General features: G+C 46.6%; 1 protein-coding gene across 1 annotated transcript in view; it reads right to left on the bottom strand.

The window, feature by feature from the left end:
- Gnai1 (G protein subunit alpha i1) overlaps positions 1-22,769 on the bottom strand; it is an 80,737-nt gene extending 57,968 nt beyond the window's left edge. The window contains exon 1 of the mRNA XM_004639252.2: positions 22,554-22,769. Within this exon, the coding sequence (XP_004639309.1) occupies positions 22,554-22,671 (118 nt within the window). The 5' untranslated portion in view covers positions 22,672-22,769. The remainder of the gene's footprint in view (positions 1-22,553) is intronic.
- Positions 22,770-22,778: the final 9 nt, after the last annotated feature.

The raw sequence follows: 22,778 nt of genomic DNA, 5'->3' as shown, positions 1-22,778 counted from the left end.
GGGAAGTGCTTATTCCACTGAGCCATCTCCCTGCGCCCCCCCCCCCATCTCTGTTTTTTAGATGAAACTCTGTCCACTGACCTTAAACAAGGGGTTTCCTTCCTCCATATGAAAAAGTCCCCTCCAGGGTGCCGGAATAAACCCCAAGAGCAACACGCCCTTCTCAGGAAGGCTGGAGTGGACGAATGTCGGCACAGGCATCTCCAGCGCACACCCAGGAGGTGACCTGTGTTGCACGGTCCCCGAGTGCTCTGGTCAGCTCAGAGGAGACAGCACAGGAGTGCGCTGCCTCCACCCCGGACTTCACCTGCCTCTCTGACTCTGGCACAGTGCCTGTGAGAACGTGTCTCTTGCTAACAGCACAGATGAGGAGACTGTTCCCCAGAAATGCACCACAATCATCCCAGCAGTTCAAGAGAAGACAATGAGATGCACCCTGAATCTTTCAAGCTCAAATGTTAGGCTCTTGCCACACAAACAATGAAGAAATTCTACCTGGAGGTAACCACACCTGGAGATTCTCCACTATCCAAAGAGAAAAACAAAGATTAGCTTTCAAATGCTACCACTTGCTAGAGGGGGGGAACAGTGAACAGGAACGTCCTGCCTAAACTGGACCTGTGTTCATGAAGAGATCCCAAGTAAGCTGGGATGTCAGCCTGCATAACCTGGATCAAAGCGAAGGACCACCTTGGGGCTAAGGCCCTAGGCACCCTTTCGGGGCTTTGGCAGGACCAGAGCACAAAAAGCATAATAAACAACCTGCGCAGAAGCCACACAAAAGCCTCTGTGGAGCTGTGAGGTCACAGGGACCAGAAGTGGGGTAGCACTCTGCTTTACTTCTTATGTGGCCTAGCGCAGAGCTCTTAGCTTCCACGGAGAACATCACAAGGGACCCTGTAACACCACAAGACAGACTGCAGAGCTAACTCCGGGGACGGAATCCAGCTCCTCGCTCCAGGCAGTGGGCATCAGCGGAAGCAGCTGGCCACCTCCAGCCCCCAGGTTAAGTGGACATCACCCCGGCAACGAGAAAGAGTGCATACAAGGGCAAGTGTGTGTGGACCAGGGCTAAAAGCTCCCCCTGGAAAGATTCCAATGTGGCCAAGAGGGCTGAGACCAGGTGGGTCTCCTGTGCTTGGCTGAGTGTCTCTCCAGGGGCAGACTTAGGAAGTGGTATTTTGCCACTTGCTTTGTAACTTTTATTTTAAGGGTCACTGTTTGAGAAAGAAGAAATTAATAAGCATCTAAAAACTCTTAGATATTAGCATGCCACCGATTAAGCATACAAATGCCACCAGAGTTCGGCAATTAGTAGTGAACTGAATCATTTTTGGATCTCAGCAAACTGGTTGTGAAGCGTGGTGAGGAGCGAGGCCGAGAGCGACATCACAATGGTGAAGGAGAAGAAGGAAGCTCCAGGGTCGACACCTTCTGTCCTTGACATTCAAGACTGTGCAGTTCTGGTAAAGGAGCAGACAGTAGGTCAGAGTCCAGAGAGAGACCTACCAAAGGCCAAATGATCAGTGATAGAGGAGTGAAGGAAGTGCGGCAGGGAACAGTCCTCTCAGCCTCAGAGAGGGTCCAGTAGGCAGCCACATGGGAAGGAATCTCCACACAGACCACACATCCTTCACAACAATTCAAGTGGGTCACAGACTTAGAGGTAAAGTGCGAAAGCCTGAGGTACAGGGCAGAGGCACACTCAACCGCCGACACCAACAGCAGCTTCCTAATAGTCTGCTCGGTGACACGCTGAGCTTTTTCCTTCGACAGCCAACTGCGTAACTCTGCTATCATTCTTCCGAGAATACCACTGCTACTTGAAATTTCAAAACCTCAATTAGAATCACTGATCTTTAATAATAAAGACACCAACCTACTCACTGACTTTGACACCTTAATAACTACGAGTGCCAAGTCTTGAAAGCTAGACTGCATTAAATATGTTTGGAGATGGTACATATGAAGTTGTGATGAGGTGAAAACATGTGACTTAAACATAAATAAAAACAAGTTTGAAATCATGAAAACTTTCTACACTGCTAGACCTTGCATTCAACAACAAAAAAATATTCTTATGCAATGCAACTGTTTGGTCTGATGGAAATACAGAATTAGAAATTGATAATATTATTATAGAAAAAATGTCATTACTTGCTTATGTAAAACTAATCATCAGGGTTGAAGTATCCAAGAGTCAAAATAATGTATGTATTTAATATCAACTCAGAATGTTTTGCCTTAATTCATCTAAAGAGACTATAAAAAAATTAAACTTTTCCTTACACCAAGAAAAGTTCAATAATTCAAAAGTTGCATAAGCCCAAATATTGAGCCAGTAAGTTTTAAAAACCTCTGCAGGTTAGAAATACAACATTTGTTACCTAACCACTCAGGAATGACCTCAAGGCTGGGAGTGGTAGCACACATGGGTAACCCCAGCACTTGGGAAGCTGAGGCAGGAGGGTCACTACCAGCTCTAGGCCAGCCCAGGCTACATAGTGAACTCAAATCAAGCCTAAACAACATAATGCCCCAACTCTACAAAAGGAATAAAAGAGAGTTCAAAAGAAAACCAAACTGGAAGTATAATCAATATTTTAGTTTAGTTTTTCTGTAATATATGACCAGCACCTGTCCTGCAGGGACTACATCTCATTAAAGCTGAAACTGTATTTTATAGAAAAATGACAAGTTTGAAAAATTTTGTATCTGACACCTAGTATTGTAAATTCTAATCTTTCCGTTACAGCCCTCACAGAATTCTGGAACGCAGCCCAGAAAGCTATTGCTGATTTCAAAGCACCAGTTACAATCATCAAAACCTTTCTAAATTCTTGTACGTTGGGGAAAGCACCATTTTCAGTTGATATCTTACAGTCCTCTCACTTCTTACAGTCCTCACAATTTCTTTTAATGTGGATAAAGAAAAACCCTAAAAAGTGATGCAATCAGAGAACTGTGTTATCTGTCGACCACAAAGCTACATGGAGCCAACTTAGTAAGGAATATCAACTATAATAGCTGTGTGTTTACATAAGAAACCTCCGAATAAAAACTGGAAAAATTAACCACTCCAGTGTGGAAGGGAATACATGTTCTGTGCCCAGAACCACCTCACAATTCTGCCCACCACTCTCAGCAGGACAAACCTGCATAACCTTGGAGAAGTGCGTGCTTCTCTTCATAAAGTCCCTTTTTACCAAGTTTCATCCCAGTTTTATAAACTACCGCAAGTTCAAAATTCTCGAAGATGCATTACAACAAACCTCTTAGCAAAATCTATGCAGCCCAGGCTTCAATTAAACACAGCCATAAAAATAACAACTAAAACTAGGTGGGTCCTTGTATTTATTTCTAAAAAATAAATTCAGTACATAAGCCTGATTTCCACTGAAATTTCCATAAATTGGCTACCTGGATAGTTTCAGAAAAAATATTTATGTAAGAAATGAAAGAGAAATCACAAAAGGTAAGATTAAGATTAGGAAATCCAGGTAATGTCTCACATTAAACAAAAGTCTTATTTCTGTTCACTTAAATTTGTTTCCACTTCTGGAACACAGTACAAAGGATACACCTCTTCCTAATGGATTTTGGAGAAAAATCTCCAGTACTGTGATTCAGAATGGTAGAACGACTAACAAACATGACTCCTCCAAACACCTGAGAAGAACCACTCCTTGGCATTTTGAGCCTGTTCCAGCACTTGAGGTGGAGCAAGCATGCTGTTCTGGCCACTTCTGTTGTACTGATTAACAGCTTCCCTGTTTTTGTCCTAACGCATCACAGAAAAATACCTCCAACATATTCCTGCTTAACCTGCAGAGTTAGAATGCTCCAATTTTAACCCACTGGTCAGTGTGCTGATATATACTTAAAAAGTCATTTAAAAACACAAACATTAACTTTACTGATGTTTAAGGTTCATAATTACAGAGGAAAAGAATCTTAAACCAGGAATGCCAAAATGTACATGCTTTGGCTATATCAAAAGAAAACAAAACTGTGCAGAGTTAAAATGCATACTTTGGTCTTTCTCAAAGAGACAACAGTGGACCCCTGGCCTGCAAATTCAATTCATTCCCAAAGGCTGGTTGTAACTCAAGTTGGTTGTAAGTCAAGACTATTTTTTCCATTAGAAATAATGGAAATACTCATGACGCATTGCAAACCTCCCACTGCACCTTTTAAGCTTTTCATCATAAAAAGTATTGTGTAACATGCGCTATTTACCAAAAATGCCAATAATTTTCCTGGTGTATTCACCAAAAAGTCATAAAATATGCTCAGTTCACCAGAAACAACCATTTTGTTCCATACTCACCACTCAAATCGACATATCTGGCTTGCAGGAAGGGAGGGTGAGGTGGAAGGTGGCAACTATTAAGAAGGAAAGTCCCCTTCCTTGAGGGTATCAGGAATCGGGCCCTCTCTTGTCTTTTCTCTCCTGTCCTTTCTCTCCTTAGAAGGTCGGTAGCCCACTGCATCTGGGTCACAGGGTCTAAACATTTTCAGAACTAACAATTGGTCTAAGGCTGTCTGTTTCTGTCACTTCTTTAATGCTGTTCTTCAGAGTGTGACATGACACTCACTTGTTATTCAGCAAGTGACTCCAACAATGGGGATTTTCTTTGTCTGGGTGGGGCGTCTCTACAAATGTTGGTAGCTCTGTCCATGTTTTTAGGATTTGCTTTATTTCAGAAGAACTTTGCTACACTGGTTGTTGATTCTCCCCCTCCTCTTCAGAAAACCCCTCAGCTGCCATTCTCCACTGCTCAGCCAGAGTCATTGAGGTTCCTCTGCTGATATATTTCTGAGTGTTACTCCACCAGTTCCACAACATCACCACTGTCCACTTGCAAGCTGAGGGACTTTACTATAGTGGCACTGTCATCGACTACAGGGTCAACTGAAGGCTCCAGCTCCTCTGCGCACCCTTCAAAGCCTCTCTTCTGTATAATTTTAGGGCACATTTTCTTCCACACAGATCTCCGCGTCCTTAGGCTCAGGATTTCTTGATTAACCCCACACAAGAGATGTTGCAATGGTCCATGCAGACTCTTTGAGGGTTAAATCTGCTTCGAAGAGCATCTGGAAGCACTTCAGGAACGGTTCCTTGGTGGCTTCTTCAAGTTATCGATATCCTACTGGTCGTAGGCTTCAGTAGAGGCACTATATGAGGTAGGTCGTACTCGACTGAGCCGTGGGACTTCCTCGGCCATCTCTTCTCCCAAATCTCATGGACGAGCAGGAGCACTGTCCATAGTAAACTTTGTCCTCTAGATACATCTTCATAGTGGGAAAGAAAGCCTCATTGATTCACTCACAGGAAATACTCTTGTGATCCAGCCTGCTGTGTTAGATCTCCACATGTCCCTAGCCTACTCTTCATGACTATTTGCTGAACACTCTAGGGGTCTTGCAGTGATGAGCCAAGGTCCTTATCTTGAGGTCACTACTCGCATTTACATATAGCAATAACGTTAGCCTGTCCTTCACAGGCCGATGGCCAGGCATTTTCTTCTCTTCCTGAGTATATTCTCCTGGGCCTTTCTTCTAGAAAAAGCCAGTTTCACCATGAAAAAGCCATTTCAAAGTGGTCTATGTACTTTCAACAGCCCTTTAATCAGCACTGGCTGCTTCACCATCCCTTGTTACACTAGGAACACCAGCTGTCACTTTAAAATTGTGAATCTATCCCTTACTGGCATGAAAGGTTTGACCATTATCACATGTTGATGGATTATCCTTTACCAGACCTGCATTTATAGCCCAAAGTTTTTCACAACTTATAGGCTCAGGCAGTCACCAGCCACCCGTCCCTAATTTAGTCGTAATAATAAACTTGTCTAACACTATCGATCATGACTAATTTGGGTAACACTCTTAGCAACACTAGCTTCCTTATACAAATCTTTTTTCTGTAAGTTCGTTGATCTACTGGATTTCGACATGCTGTACATATTAGTGAGACTGGTCCCATGAACCCCAGTCTCATATTTCTCCACCCTGACCATCATCCTGTCCATGACCACGTGCATCTGGGCTCAGACTGAGGCCACATATGCAGACCTATGCTTTCACTGCCACGGCAAGAATCCATTGACAAGTGCACAAGCAGCCAGCACTTGGGTCGTAACTCAAGATTCTGGTTTTCAGTTAAACCCAACTTTCCACCACAACCAAGCTGTTTGTGCAAGAGGCCCACTATGAGCGGAGGGTGCACTGCAGCTGACTTCGTCTCCCCTCAGCATCTCCATCTTCTTCTGCGGTGGACACCACGTCGATGATAATGACACCTTTACACTGAGGAATAGTCTCGGAAATGTAATGTTGTTGTTACCCTGATTATTGGAAAAGTCACTGATATTAATGAAAAAAGTTATAAACAGAAGAGTTGGCTTTCTTTGGTAAATACAGTTATTAAGTATAATTAACTCTTTAAAGAGTCACAATTAAATCGCCTTAGGACTTCTTCAAATAAATTTCACTTTCCATTTGAAATATTTTAGCCCTAGATACTGAAGCTATAAGAGACGAAACTGAACTTACGTTAATCCCAGGTTATACTTCCACATTCGTTTCTTGTACTTTTTATCTTTTTAAGAACGAAATCGCTAACTTAATGTGTATATATGATTTAGTCTCACTTTACAAAACTATTAAAATTAATTTAAGAGGGCCAGCCAAATAGCTCAGCGGATTAAAGCGCCTGCAAGCAGGTGCAGGAGTTGGGGGTTCAACCTCACAGGCAATCCCAGGGCACTCTGAGGCAGCAATTAAGACTGGGGGTGGTGGTACACACCAATAATCCCAGCTCTTGGGAGGTGTAAACAAGCAGATCATGAATCCGATCTAGTAGTGAGACACTGAACATGCGAAATACCCTATAGACCCTTCCTTAAAATACAAAAATTACCTTATAAAGTGTCAATTAATGTTAATGTCATAGTCAATTTCTTCTTTCAGTATATCTAACATTTTAAATTTATCCAACAAATAGTCTACTAGGCCCCATCCCCTAGTGGGGAAAAATACTTTGGGATTTCAGTTGTAAATGTCTACATGAAATAACATAAGGGGCCAGGGAGATGGCTCAGTAGGATAAGCGCTTGACTGGCAAACCCAAGGATCTGAGTTTAATCCCCAATTCCACCAAAAAAAGAAAGAAAGACAGACCATAAGGATGGAAACTTTCTTTACATTCAAGCATCAGAAAGTACCAAGTAGGAGTATATCAAGAAAAGCAAGAAGTGGAAAGCAGACCTGCAGAGCTGTAGACCCAGTCCAGCCGCTTACATACCAGCTACAGGCCCTGAAGCAAAAGTGACTTAGCTGCTGAAGTCTCGGCTTCCTGCTATACAGTATGAAATGGACTCTCCATGCTTTAGCTCTGGATGCCCTTCCCCAAAGCCTCGTAGGATCACAGGTAGGGCTTTGGAGAGCTGACCAGATCATGGGGTGCTATACCTCTGGGTGAACTCATGGGTGGTCCACGTCAGGGCTAAATGTGTTGTTGGGTGGTGGTGCCACTTGGATGGAAAAGGGCTCTCAAGGCACCTCTCCCTTCCTGGCTCCTCCCTTCACTCTGTGCCTCTTGCCTGCCATGAGCCGTGAGGGGAGCAGCTCTGTTCTACTGACCTTCCCCAGGACCCCTCTTGCTTGGACCAGCTGACTTTGAACTGTCACCTCTACAAACCATCAGCCGGGACAAACCTCTGCTCCTCTAAGCTGCAAGGGTCTGTGGTCCCAGTGATGAGAAAACCCTGAGAACTCCCAAGTTACACAGAACTGATGGGAACAGGCTCATGAGAAACACACACAAAGAGGCAACAATCAGAGAACAACACAAAGAAAAAAAATAGAAACATTAACTCCAAATAGACATACAGCTCTCCAACTCTTGCTTACGCCTTTGAGGAGCTGGATGAAGGGCTGTATCGGCCCCAGCCCGGAACCTGGAGTCCAGCTGCCTCCCTGGACAAGTTCAAGTCCTGGTTCCTGATTGATCCTTCCCATAAACATTCTTCCTTTTGCCAGCAAACTTCTTGGGGGCAAAATTCATGTCACAGGCGCAGGAGGATCCACACAAGGCTTCACACAGCCCACGGCAGACACCAGCTAATTTGACATTTATTGAATAACTATCTGCACTTAGTTGTACGCAGATTTTTTTTTCATGTATAAAAAGTAGGCCCTTGGTGGAAACACTAATGAGCCTTGTGATTCATACATTTATTCTATTGAAGGTGGGTCCTTCCAAGGAACCACGGTGTTGCAACTTTAGAGGAGGAGAAAACCGAGAACTGAAACACCTTCTGGCATTTGGCACTGGCATCCGAATGAAAAGGATCTACGCCTGCCATCAAGCCTGGTGCAGGACAAGTAGCATTAATCAGAACTGGGCTGGTTTATAGTTCTGTGAGTCACTTTTTGGCTTTGTAGTTTTGTAGAACTGAGAACTACGACTTTTAGACCCAATTATACATGCCCATCATTATATGCACTTGCGTGATACTGAAATATACTCAAATCAATATTAGAAATCCATAAGAAATTCTGTATTAGGGATCAATATAGCATTCATTTAGAGGAAAAGAAAGATTCCAAACTCTGTTGATGGCCATCCATGGACAGAATGAGGCTGGAAGGACATTTCTACCAAGAGGAGTAGCACAGGCAAGGGATCAGGAGGCCTAGGAAGACAAGACAGGGTGGCAAAGGGCAGGCATGGGAAACACAGGTGGAAGGCAAACCACAGAACTCTTGAACACCACATTAGTAGCCAGGGTGGCATTCTGTAAATAATCGGAACTAAGGAAGGCGGCTGAGCAGTGCCAGATAAGATAAAAGCTGTCATTGAGGAGGCTTCTAGAGGCGGAAGGGCAGAAAGTATGTAGGCAGCAGGACCAGGTAGGAGGCTGTCACAACAGAATGACTTATGTAAAACGGAAAGAGAGAATGATGGCAGTGCCAGTGAAGACTAAACAAGGACTAGGAGACAGGCAGCCTGGCACAGGAGGGGGGCCAAACCTGGAGCGACCTGTTGCACAGGAACACCATTTCTGTCTGTCTAAGAAATGTGTTTGTCATACAAAAGTACTTAGACAACCAAGGGGTGAACACGGAGGCACCCCGGATCCTGCTCTGAGGACCTGGGGGTGCTTCCTGCGGATCACCAAGAAGCCTCCACACGGTGCACGACTCTGAGCCCAGCAGCACACTAGGAGACACTCAGGAACACAGGCGCTGACATACACATGACATATGAGTGTCTCCACATGAAGTGATGGTGAAACCACAAGATCGCCTCCCAGCACCACAGTAGCACATCACGCAAGAGCTATCGAATGGATTGTCCTGCAGCCACTAAACCGGGTTCACAGAAAATGGTTAATGATCAACAGACATATATGCCAAAAGTAGACTATACAGTTACATGTGTATCCTGTGGGAGGTGGACCATTAGAACCTCCTAGGGAAATTTATCCATTCATTTTCCTAAATATGCGCAGTACACATATGATACCTTATAGCTATGGAATCAGCATCTGAAGATAATTAAAATGCTAGAACAAATGGGGGTCATGCCTGTAATTTCTTCTACACTAACCTGCTTCTGCATGTCACATGGGACTTTCAATCGACACTGAGACAGAGGTTACTCATACATCAGTCTGGAATCCAAACACTTCAGAAACACAGGAGACAATTAACACACATGCCAACTTCAATTAGGGAAGCTTACTTTCAAAAGCCATTATATTACTGTTTAAAAGACAGAAAGTATTTCCTGATTCTGGACATGGAAAGGATTTGGAAGCAATATTAAGGCTTTTTTATTTTAATACTCTAGCAGCCCTTTCCCTGGCTTAGCTAAGAGGGTAGTGACTCTTTCATCAGGCCCCTGGACCCATGCACGGGGGTGGCACAAGTTGTGTGCTGTGCGTAGCTCTCAGGAAGGGAGGAAACCAGAGGCTGAACGGAACCCACCCTACAATGCCAAATCGCAGGCTGTGCTTGACCAAGTGCTCCACAGAGCTCCATACTTGGGTCTCCCGAGTCTTCTCTCTAAGAACAGCCCCTCTGCTAAGGAGCACGAAGGTTTCTCTCCTTCACCATGGAGAGCCCCATCTAAAGCCGGAAGTGCTCTCTACCCAGCAAGCCACATGCTCAGCATATCCACCAATGCTATATGTGCAGCGGAGTATATAACCATTAACTGTGGAATGAGAGAAACAGAGATATAAAGGGATGAAAACACTTCTCAAATATCCCCTACCAGAGACTCTTGCAGAATTACTTCCTCTACACTGAGGTTTTAACAGCAGAATAGACTGAAAGATAAAGCCATCTTCTATCTGCATCGAAACTTTATTAGCAAAAGAAACATATTCAGAGGGACACTATCATAAAAGAAGAGCTCTAGCCAAGGGCTTTAATGAAGGGTATTCATATACAAACGCCTAGAAGTTTAAATCATTAGAAACTAAACTCTGAAAATGCCACAAATGGAAGTGGCTTAAATCATGTCTTTTTTAGCACTTACTAGATGTACGGGACATGCATGATAAATTAGTCACAACTGTTTATTTTTACTTCAAAAGTTTTATCAAATATGCTGGCTAAATTGGATACAAAATTACCTACATAATACTTAATGATTAGAATTATCATAAACCAAAATACCTCATAGCAACACCTGGTCCTGCACGCCCATAATCCCAGCACTCAGGAGGCTCACGCAGGATGACCACAGGCTTTGAAGCCCGCCTGGCCTGCACAGTGAGGCCCTGTCTCAAGATGATGAAAACCAGAAATAAAGATGCCACATATGACGCACCATTGCTAGAACACCACTGACTCTACAGGTTAAGGTTCAGCTCGCTTGCACAGCTGACTTGCCCGTGTGTGTGAGCCCACCGTAGACTTCCACCTACATTCATAAACATCATGTTGCTTATCTTACAGAATCACCATTCAAATGCTTGAATTTTTTAAGACTTTGTTTTCATGCGTTAATTCTAAAATCACATTTGCTCACTCAGTGACCAAACACACACACACACACACACACACACACACACACACCCCTGAACACAATTCAAAATCGACAGGCACCTAGGAAGGATGAAAAGCCGAGCCCTGCTGATGTGCAACAGGGAGTCCTTGGTAAGACCTCATGATGAATTTTCTATTTTATTCAGAATTACATTTCATCCAGTGTCTGTTTAAATCAGAGGGGAAGTTCTTCGAGACACGACTGCTAGGCCTACATTTGTCAGCTGTTAGCTTTGTGGGAAATTAGCTCTGCAATTCAAGCCTGATCATGGGCAGTTTCTGGGCTGATCACTCCTTAGCTTTTGCTCTGAAAGTTTTAGAACAGCTCTTTACAAAGAGCAATAAAACTGATCTATAAAGTGCAATCACCACAAACAAAGTCCCAATAATCTGCTACAGAGCCGCAGGAAGATAAAAGGAACCAAAGCACCAAGAAGCCATGTTTTAATTAACCACACCACAACACAGCCTCATTGTTTTACCTAAAGGAAAATGTTCAGAGAGAGTTCTCTCTAATTTTTCCCAGATTCCCAAAGACTATTTGATACCCAAAGGTTTAGACACGTAGGCCAGAGTGGCATTCCACAAATACGAGCTGAAAGAATGACACTTATTTCCTAAGAACCAGATTTTATGACTAACTTCAAGGAAGTCCAACCCAAACATGGCACCAGAAGGAACAAAGACGCTACAGAACAGCATGCTGGGCTTAATCACTGAATGGCTCACATTTTGGAACTGTTTATCACTACGGAGCACCGTGAAGGCCAGTTTTCCACCGTCAGAATTCCCTTTTAGAAGCAAGGACACTGTGGTGACGCAACTCTGGATTAGGAGAGCTGAGGCTATGCCAAATAATGTGGCCAAGTCTTTCAAGACCACTCGCCTTGAGCGGATGCTTCTCTGCAGCCTCTTCAAGCTTTTCAGCTGCCACAGTGAGTGCAGGCTGCTGGACTAGCATGCGTGGTCTAGGTGACTTAAAAAAATCAACGTGAACTGCTCACAGTTCTGGAAACCAAAAGTCCAAGATCAGGGAGCAGTCATGGTCCGTGCCAACCTCTTCCAGCCCTGAGCCTCCGCTTTATCCTGAGCCTGCCTGGGTTCGCACTGTCCTACCTCAGTTGCCACATTGGGAATTAGGTTTTAATACCAAGATTTGGGGGAAGGAAGTATTCCATTACAGCAGCAAGTGCTGCTATTTACTTCTGAATTTCATCCCAAACTCTTCCTGATGAAAGCAGTCATAGAAGCATTACTACAGGCCATTCCCAAGGGAGGATGGCAGGATGGAAGGGTCACACTCAGACGATTCCTGCACACACAAAAACACATTAAGGCTCCCCGTCAGCAGATCGTCACTTCTCAGGAAGCACATGTGTTCTGGCAAGGTAAAACCCCTTGCTTCAAAATGCACAATTAAGACAAGGGTCCCCATGTTAAAAGTTTAACTACAGAAGAACCATAGGAAGTGTGATAGGCACTGCACACCTGTGCGTGCAAAATCTGAACGTGTAAAGCAAGAGGAGCTCTTTGGCAAGGCTTTGTTTACTGGTAAGATTAGGGGAGGTTTCATGAATGCAGCTAACGCCAGGTGAGGCATGAGCGGTGCTATGAGATGGACACATGGACGCACCAGACGGTTCCCGCCTCAGCGATGCGCACCTCCGACTGCAGCTGGGCTGGGAGCCGGGCATCCCCAGGACTGATGAGACATGCAGCCACCAGAGCCCCTGACTCAGGCCTGGCCTTCTACAAGGTTCTAAACTATTTCTGTGCAGGGCAAAGTCTCATTTTAAGAAGTGCAGCTCTAAAAAATAAGGTTAGCATACGTGCTGAGAGGCAGGGACATGAACAGCGACAACAGGGCTGACTGCAGAGGACGCAACGTGAGACACGTCTTGAAGATTACCGCTGTGCTTTCTTCTTTTTGGTGCTCACTCCACTTACAAGGAAGACACAGCCCTTGCTTCACACAGACAGAAACAGAAGTCTTGTGTTGCTTGCGTTCCTGGGGCATCCCTGGCAAAGCCTATGAGCCCCAAGGCCTAGGACAGCAGCAGGAGCTGCAGACGCAAATGGGGCTGAGAGAGGTGGAGTCGGGCCCCCAGCTGGAGCTCTTCCCACGGACGGAGGGGCCCAGCTGGGCTAAGAGAGGCTCCCAGCACCCTGCAGTCAGAGCTTCTGTATGCCCACACCTTAGTGGCTCCATGTGGCAGACCCCTGTGTCTAGTGTCAAGGTCCCCACACTGGACACAACAGCAGAGATCACCTGGGACAGCCACGACACTAGCTCCCACACACCAGCCCTGCACACAGAGCTGCTGGAGGAAGCAGTGACTGCAAGGACCACCGCCATCCTAATGGAGAAGGCAGGGCCTGGATATCAGGAGTGGTGGCTCTGCTGGGGCCCAAAGGGGCAAGAGTGGACAGAAAGGCACGGTCAGACTTCAGCAGGAGCCGCAGGCTCACAGAAAGCAAGCTGGCGCTCACTGCCAGTGCATGTGAGCAGTCAGTGTCCCGCAACAGTCCTGGAGGACTTTATAACCACAGCTGACTCTACAACCACAGTGAGGACTTCACAACCACAGCTCAGCCGTGACAGATTTCACCTCGGCCTGGAGATGGCACTGATGAAGCGCAGCGAGCTTCCTGCCCTGCATAGACCAGTTACGACCTGCGTGGAAACCCACATCATGCCTGAGGTAGACTGACTGCACAGCTTCACTCCTTACAAAGCAGTCTCCTTCTAATTCTGACTATATTGTGTGTGTGTGTGTGTGTGTGTGTGTGTGCGTGTATGTGTGTAGCCAGGGTCTCACACACGCTAGGCAAGCACTCTGCCATGCAGCCACAAGCCAGACTTATGATGGTGTTACTGTGGCCTTACTTATAAGCTCCATGCCTCTTAAACACCATGAAAAGCAATATAGTGGGCCTCCATAAAAGGCAGTCACATAAAGCATATATAGATCAGGGTAGGTAAGTAAATTGCTACCAATGGCCGTAGGCCTGTGCCTCAGAAAGGCCAGGCCCTTCACGAGAACTCTGGAGCTTTACTAGGAATCTTTTGAGTCAATAAAACCACTTCAGGAAATTTCAGATTTTGTAGGAAATAATCATGAACGCCCTAAAAAAATGCATACTCTGTTGAATCAGCTGAAACAACGCTTCCTCGTTTGCACTATCGCTTTCTTTCCCTTGCACAAAAACTAAAACAAAAGCCTGCAAAAGACTACTGCCATGTATTCTAACGACATGTAATTAAATGGAAAGAAAATTACTTTCAAATCACTTGCCAAGTCTTCTAATTGCTGAAAGTCCATTCCACAGAGTTCCTAATAGAGCTCAGGTATTTACCTATGCTAGTCCTAGTAAGGAAGTTCTCATCAGAAACCCCAATTCCACAAGGCATCAGTGGTGGGATCAGAAGTTGGTAATTAAAATCAGTTTTGCAGTTCCTGAAGTCTTTGCTGTGCGCACCCTTGCTTAGAAAGATAACAAAGGGATTGATGTCTAGGGCCATGCCGGGACCAAACTGCAAGGCAGGGCAGATCTGCAGGCACTAACTTGTGATCGTGTCCTAGGTATTTCAGCACATTAGCTTACTTTGTTGCAAGCCCTGTGAAGTAGAAGCATTTACTACCCAGCATTTATAAAAAATAAAACTGAAACTTAAAGAATCTGGGGCCTGGGGAGAGAGCTCCCTCAGCGGTCCAAGCACCTGCTGACAAGTGCCAAGGCCCCAGATCCCCAGTACCGCATGCCATGCTGGCCCTGCACCAAGCTGGTCACAGAAATCGGGTATGGTGGCACATGCCTGTAATCCCAGCACTGGGGAGGCTGAGACAGGAGGTGCACCGCAAGTCTGAACTGTATAGTTAGACCCTGTACAAATAAACAAATAATTTTAAAAAAAATTGGATAACTTCTTCAAGATCTTAAAAATCCACTTTGCTAGCAGAGTTCGAGGTCAACCACTGTGTTCTAGCAGAGGAGTCCCTCCAGGGCTAAGGATGCCTTGGAGGGATAAAGTTGCTCATGTGTGGAGATGGAAGAAAATGACATTCACAGACTGTGGAGTCCCCTCTAAATCGTGAATTTCCATACAACACAGAGCTTGCAGCTCTGGATCACACAGTAAGCTCAGAACACTGCACTGGCGTACAACCACCTCTGCTCGTCTCTGCACCAGCTCCGCCCTCAGGACTGGCACTCAAGTCTCGACCAGAGGCCCCCCACCCCTGAGTACCTGTTACCACTCTACCTCATCCCCATTTGTCATTATACTCTCCCTGTGTGCACCATAAATTCTCCTAAAAATCTGTTAAGCGTAAGCCATAATAACTTGACTTTAACAACATAAATATAGTTTAAGAAATAACTACACTGGCAGTTCTCACAACATCAGGACAGGCAGGCCCTCCTGGGCGCCCTGCTGGTTCCTGGAAGCCACAGCTGCCCACTGTCTCGCCATCCTTCCTGACTGGAGTAGCTGCAGGAACATACTATAGGCCTCTGTGGATTAATGTACTCATTTTAAAGAAGTGCTCAAAGGCGAAGGGGCAATGCAACAACACTGCTGAAAACAAGGCACGTAGCACACGGAAACCCAAACTCACACCCTGCTCCAGCACTTAATTCACAAAGCCACCACATTTTTCTGAACATGTAGTAATAACTTGGCACCCCAAGTAGACTGAATTTTCAGAACTGTTTGAGGAACGATGGAGCAGATTTTACTCTGACCAGCAAGAGGTAGAAAAGAAAAATGTGATATATTGAGCTAAAATTCCCTCACATTAGACGAGGGACAAGGAGGATTATCGATTATGCTTCTTTGAAGGGCTACTAGCTGAAATACACATTGGCTGGTTTACCCATCACTTAAGCAGCATCTGTGACAAGGCTACCACGTGCTGTCTTCTGAGATTCATGCTCTGTGGGACTCTCGCTCTGATGGAGATGGCCTCAAAGAGACAGCAGAGCAACAATTAGAAAAGGTAAATGCACAGGAAGATTTCTGTATGGCGTAATCGGGGATAGAGACTCGATGATCAAGAGAAACCTCACTGAAGAGGAGGTGAACGAAGGAAACTCCTCTTTCACGTTGGGCCTCGAGGAGAACTCCACGGGTGACACGGGAAATCCCAGAGGCTGGTGAGCTGATGGTTGTCTCAGTTGGCTGCATGACGAAGGACTAGGGGACATAAAAGCACAATGGCTCTGCATTCTCTGGTGTCACTGGAGAGACCTGCAAACATCTATAAATGGTAGAAATGGCCTTGCAGTTGGGTAACAGGCATGGGATGCAAGAGGTGTGAAGAACATGAGAGAAACTCAACACACGTGGCAGACCTTTCTCACACGAGGACCCAGAAGGAAGTGAAGGGTGTGGTAGAAACACACATCTCACCTTAGAAAATCACTTAATTCTCCTGGAAACACTTTAACATACAGTGAGGAAGGACTAGAAAGAAAGGTGCACATTTATTAAAAACTACAGGAAAGGGAGCCCTTGTCACACAGAAGAACAAGGCTCAGTCAGTCATGCCCTGCTCTGCCAAAGAGAGCAAGTCCTCAACACTCTGGCCTTGGGTATTGGGGAGTGATTGTCCAGCAAAGGTGTGGTCTGCTTCTACGAAATGACTCTGCCAGATCACCAAAACTCTATGAGCAAGAAGTGGCCTCCTCAACTGCAAGTTCTGCATGTGTGTGGTTTCACTGGAAAGCAAGGGCCACACAGGAGCATAGCTAAGAGGTGGAGAGGATGCCCAGGCCTTGGAAGCGACTGGGGTTTTCAAAGGCCTGACACTGATACTTTCTTTTTCCTTTTCATTATCACTGATGACTTGCACCTGGTCTCTCTCTCTCTCTCTCTCTCTCTCTCTCTCTCTCTCTCTCTCTCTCTCTCTCAGAACCAGGGATTGAACTCAGGCCCTTGCACTTGCTAGGTAAGCACTTATTCTGCTGAGCTAGTGCCCGGCCCCAACTGTTGTTCTAGGAACAGATCATCTGTTCTTTCACATTTCAGGTTCACAAGTAAGGATTATACCAGTACTGTTTACATGCAGAATCTCACCCATTCCTGAGTCAGACTGTGAGCTTTGGAACTGAGCTGGTGCTACAGTGGCCGGAGGAGTCCAAGAGCGCTGGTGGAGGTGAATGCATTTACATGCAGCACTGCCTGCACTCTGGGAGCAGAGGCTTAGCAGAATGACAGCTCCCAGCGACACAGCCCAGCCCAGAAGCCTGTGACTATGCTCGCTGCCAAGGTAATAGGGACTCACTCATGTGAAAGGCAGCCAAGGGTCTGGACCAAGGGCTGCCATCCTGGAAGACGTGGGTGGACCTAAGGTAATCGCCAGGCCCTCCTAAGTGCTGGAGGGAGACCACATGGGAGGAATTCTCCAGGCCACAGCTAGCTTGGACAATAGGAAGCAGGACCAAAAGCCATGAACACAGCCTCTAACTGGAGGTAGCAAAGACAATGAGAGGAATGGTCCTCTAGGACATCTGGGGGGAAAGATCCCCCTTTCAAAGGGCTACTGAGCTCCAAGACTGTATGGTAATGATTTCTATGTTATTTGAAGGCACTATGTTATGATAATAAATGTGCATTTTAAAGGTTTTTTTGCCCTAGTTTTGTTAAGATAATTAGCATGAAACAAATTAAGAGAGAAAGCAGCCTAAGGGATCTGAGATTAGGTCTGCTACCTTCAGTCATGGGCTCCGGGCTCTTGGCCCTGGGACGGGGCCTTCAGCACATCCCATGCAGAGCGGTCCTACACCAAGGTCATGCACGCCAGGACGTGCGATCAAGAACTATGTGACCAGGAAACCAATCCACTCCAGCCCTCTCAGAGGGAGCTGCTGTATCTTGAATTTCCTTAAGGCAGCGAGAAATGTGCAACAGAACAAGAATGAAGACTGTGGCTGGTAACTGAATTTTCATGTAAAAGAATTACAACACTGCTATAATCAGATGTAGTTATAGATACTCAATTCAAATAAATATGGAAGCAAAATAATAAACCGAAGTGTTTTCTTTTAAATGTCAAGCGTGTGTATCAGTCATCACACGATTTTCCTACTTCTTTGCATAAATACCGTTTAGCTGGGTAGTTATCTAGCGCCCCAGACACTGAAAAGAAATATGGCAGAACATGACGTCTGCGTTTCAGCGAGATAATGTCACGTGATTTAAGACACATACTCTACAGGACAGACTGGAAGGGGTGGAAGGATTCTCCCCTTACGGTGCGCACAGCACAGGGAAATAGGAAGAGGACAAGACCACATCTTAGCAACCAAGCACAAACACGCTCAGCAGCAGTTATGCGGATGCTCCAGTGTGGGAGGAAGGTTCTCTGAGGTGAATATCCAAGGACAGAGTCAGGCGTACGAGACATTTTTAAAGAGTTTTGACCAAGCAAGACACAGAGCGAGAAGAACAGAAGCAGGAAGGCTCCGGAAGCAAGAGGTCAGAAGCAGAGAAGGGTGCTGGGACCGCGAGGGATCTGAGAACGTGAACAGCAGACACAGACACACCAGGAATCAGCCCACCCTAGTTGCACTTTTAGGCCACCTGTGGCCTCCATTTGGGTGGCTTTGAATAAGAGACAGACCAGCCACAGAGAGACCAAACCACCAGGCTCTTCCACTCAAGGAATGGGCTTTCTGTTGGCGAACCTTCTGAGCCAAGCGTAAGAAAGTGGCTAGAACAATACAGAATGCTCCTTCTGACCTTGCCAGGATTGCTCAACTGGGGAAGTGACAGGCAAGTGCAAAGGCAGAGGCCAAGAGATGGAGTATGGCGAACAGCTGCCTGTGGCAGCCATGGGACAAAGCCCAACTCCTCACCTCCTTTTCCCTGGCTATGTAACAGTTAAACTGTTAAGGGACGCTGCTGTGGAGTTTTAGGTGCAGAGAGCTGAAGGGAAGGACTGTACCACGGAATAAAGGAAGAGAAACGCAAAGGCTTGGGGTGAAACCCTACTTCAAAAATAATTCCCGCAAATTATACTCTTATGTCTATGGAAATCACAGTACAATAATTACCATAATTAGTCATTAACAGCAGTATACTACCATTTGACTGAAAAGCAAAATAATGCTGCCTTTAAAAAGACATTAACGGCTAGCCAGATAGTTCAGCAGATTAAAGCACCTGCTTAGGCAGATGCAGGGGCAGGAGCATCGGAGGATTGGGGAATGGACCAGGGTTCGATCCCTGGCTTGCTGTGCCAGCCCCACCCCCTTACCCCACCCCATCCTCCCGGGCACGCTGAGATGGCTATTGAGACTGCGCATGGTAGCATGCTCCTGTAATCCCTTAGGAGGCTGAAAACAGGAGAATCACTACGAGTCTGATCTGTATAGTGAGATCCTGTAGACCTTGTACTAAATATATAAAAATGTTAAAAAATAAAAATAAAAAGACAATAAATTACAGCATTCTCGGAGATACAACAGAAGATAGATTTCACTGAGATTACCCAGAATACAAGGGTAACTCTTATTACTTATTTCATTAAAATAAGTTTATTCACTTAGGATTTTATTTGAATGCTAAAACCTATAAACCAAAATCTGAAAACCTCAAATTACTCAAATCTTTACTTAAGGTCCTTTTGGTCACTGATAAGTTGAAGTCAGTGGTGGCAAGCCTTTTAGAGCTTTCAACGATACAAACTGGCTACCGTGCCATGGGTTCACCACCACTGCACCAGGTCTTCCTTTAAGGCCTACTTTATGGTGGCTAAGTAGGATGGTGAAGTGCCTCTGATTTAAAGCAAATGTGTTAGGTATCCAGAGCCAAAAATCTTCACTAACGTGCAAATCTCATGTCTGAGTCTCTTGACCCAGATGTCTAAAAAGACAACACATTGTTTAATTTTAAATGCAAAGTAAGGGGCTGGGGAGATAGCTCAGAGGTCTAAGCACTTGGCTGGCAAGCACAAGGCCCAGGGTTCAATCCCTGGAACCATATGCAGCACCTGCCTGGGAACCCCAGGCACGCTGTGCCAGCTACCAAAACTGGGTGTGGTGGCACATGCCTGTAATCCCAGCACTGGGGAGGCTGAGACAGGAGGATCATTATGAGTACAAGCTGTGATTCAAGACCCCATATCAGAAAAAAAAAAAAAAAGGCTATTTAATACACTGACTCCTGTGTACTTTGGAGATTTTCAGCCTTAAATAAATTTAAAGAAATCATTTGATGAGCATAACAAAGTAGCACCCAGGAGGCAGGACCCGGAGTCAGAGTCTCGGGAGCAGCGCTGGTTCTGGGTTCTTAGAGCCCATTTTTCCAGTCTACTTGATTTAGTTGCCACAGCCAGGATGGAAGATTTCCCTGAAATCCTCACATATGCATTAAACACTCAAAAAGAAACCGGCATTCAGAAGTCAAATTAGTGGGGGAAAATGTTTCCAAAGCATTCCAAGGGTTCAGTTCCATGACATAAGCACGTCTATGCGTGGTTTAGGGGAGCAGGGTGAGGGTAGGGTGCAGCAGGCCCAAGCCAGCACAGCACTGGGGACCTCCAGGGGTGTGGCTGAGTTTCTATCTAGAGAAGGGAGGATGGAAAAGCAAAGCCTCAACCAGCAAAAGGCAAAGGAATTCAGTAACCTGCAGGGGGGATTCTGGTAATCATTCTGGTATTGTTCCAATGTCACCGGGAAGAAAAAACAAAAATTCCATAATTTCTTCTGAAAGCAACTATCTAGGAGTGATACCTAGTTCACCACAGAGGTCTCCAGGGCCCAAATCTGCTTCTATAATATTACACAGGCAGCTACATTTAAGTGTTAATCTAGAAGAGCAGTTTTAGACAGAGATTATATTTTCACCCCCAGAGAACATTTGGCATCATTTTTGAGGGTCACAGGTTGCACAGTTGGTACCACCATCTTAGGGGCAGAGGCCAAAGATGCCGTGGTGCATCTCCCCAGGCAGGAGCCCGCCTGCACAGCCTAGGATCGAGGATTGCAAGTCCAAATGCCAGGAGCACTAGGTGAACACTGACTCCTTGGCTCTCCAAGGAAGCAAGATCTGTCCTCAGGCCTTTCTCCCAGCCTATCTCAAAAGGCCATCTAGCTGAAGGGCGACCTCCCCCAACACAGGACTCCTCCTTCAGCTGCTTTACATGGGGTGGCTCGCCCAAACCCGAGGTCACATGGAAATGAACTGAGAAGAGAAAAGCCACAGCAGTACAGGGGCACAGCAACTACTGGAAAAGAACTTCTCAATCCTCCTTTTGTCCAGAGCCCTCACTTTTTGTCTCAAGAACATGCACCTCACAACCCATATCAAGTCGTCACTCCTATGGGTCTTACTCCACAAACACCAAACCTCCTCAAAGCGCAGTACTGCTTGCTAGGTAAAGGCTGAGGCTGACTGTGTAGTACTAAGACTTACACTAGAAGCTGTGGAGGGTGACAAAGCCACCCGGATCTTTAAAATGCAAAGTTATTTTGTAGTTTGCTTGCAAAATTACTCAGATCGTCATTACTTTTAGTCACGCCAAGTTTGCTTCTTCTAAGCCTCCTAGCAATGGTGAAGGAAAAAACCCCACCATTTTTCTGCAGTCTTTAAACCAATGCAATAGACGCTTACTGAAAACAGCTCATGCAGTAATCATGTTTCTTTTTTGGTTACAACTGCTAGGAAAAGTGCAAATGAAGGTTGTAAGGAATTGTCCATCCACCTAAACACCTATGGGTGGGGGCGGAAAGCAAGAGAACAAAAGGGAAGCCGGCAGCCTGGGTCTGCACACCGCCAGCCGGCTGCATCTTTCCTAGGAGTGCAAGGCTCAGTTAAGCCCTATGGATCTCCAGCTGCCCCTGTCTCTCTAGTGCATCCCTGGGTCCAATCCTGTGCTCGCTCTTCATCTTTCCTTCCTCTTGCAGCCATCGAGAAAGACCTGCACGGTTCAGGGAGCAAACAGCTACCAGGGAAAACGCGCCCGGCGTGGGGCCGGAAGCTGGGCAGAGACCGCGGTAGGGGATCCCGCTCTGGACCCAAAGAGCCCTCGCCGCGTCACGAGCACCCCAACTTCGCCGTTTGAACCCCACCGGGCCAAGCCCGGCTCAGCGGCTCGGACCCCAACGCGGGTGAGCGCAGGTCCCGTGGGCGTGGACGGAGACGGGGACGAGGACACGTCGCCCCCCAAGAGGCCGAGAAGGCGCGCCCGGCGCGCACAAGGAGGGTCCGGGCCCAGAACGCCTCTCTCTGCCCTGCCAAGCCGGACTTAAGGTCTGATGCGGCGGACCCCAGGGGCAGCAAGTGCCCGGGATACAAGGAGACCCGGGGTGCGCGGACCAGGGAGAGCGCAGGGACACTGGGGTGCACGGGGACCCGGGGAACGCTAGGGGACCGGGACCGTGGGGACTGGGACCGTGGGGATCGGGACCATGGGGGGGGGGACCATGGGGACCCGCCCGGCCCGGCCCGGCCCCATCGCGGCCACGCGCCCGGGGCTCACCGAGGAGCAGCAGCTTGACCTCGCGCGCCGCTTTCTCGCCGTCCTCCCGCAGGTTGCGGTCGATCATCTTGCTGCGCTCCACAGCCGCCTTGTCCTCCGCGCTCAGCGTGCAGCCCATGGTGCCGGCTCTGGCTCCGGCTCCGGCCCGCCCGTGCGGCGCCTAGGTCCGGCCAGGCGCGCTCTGCGGAGCGGCGAGCACCCGCGCCGGGCCCGAGCCGGAGCTCC

This window comes from Octodon degus, unplaced genomic scaffold, assembly GCF_000260255.1.
Source record: "Octodon degus isolate 3935 unplaced genomic scaffold, OctDeg1.0 scaffold00108, whole genome shotgun sequence".
Lineage (NCBI taxonomy): Eukaryota > Metazoa > Chordata > Mammalia > Rodentia > Octodontidae > Octodon > Octodon degus.
Note: the sequence above shows the minus strand (reverse complement) of the source record. Positions and strands in the feature narration are given on the sequence as shown.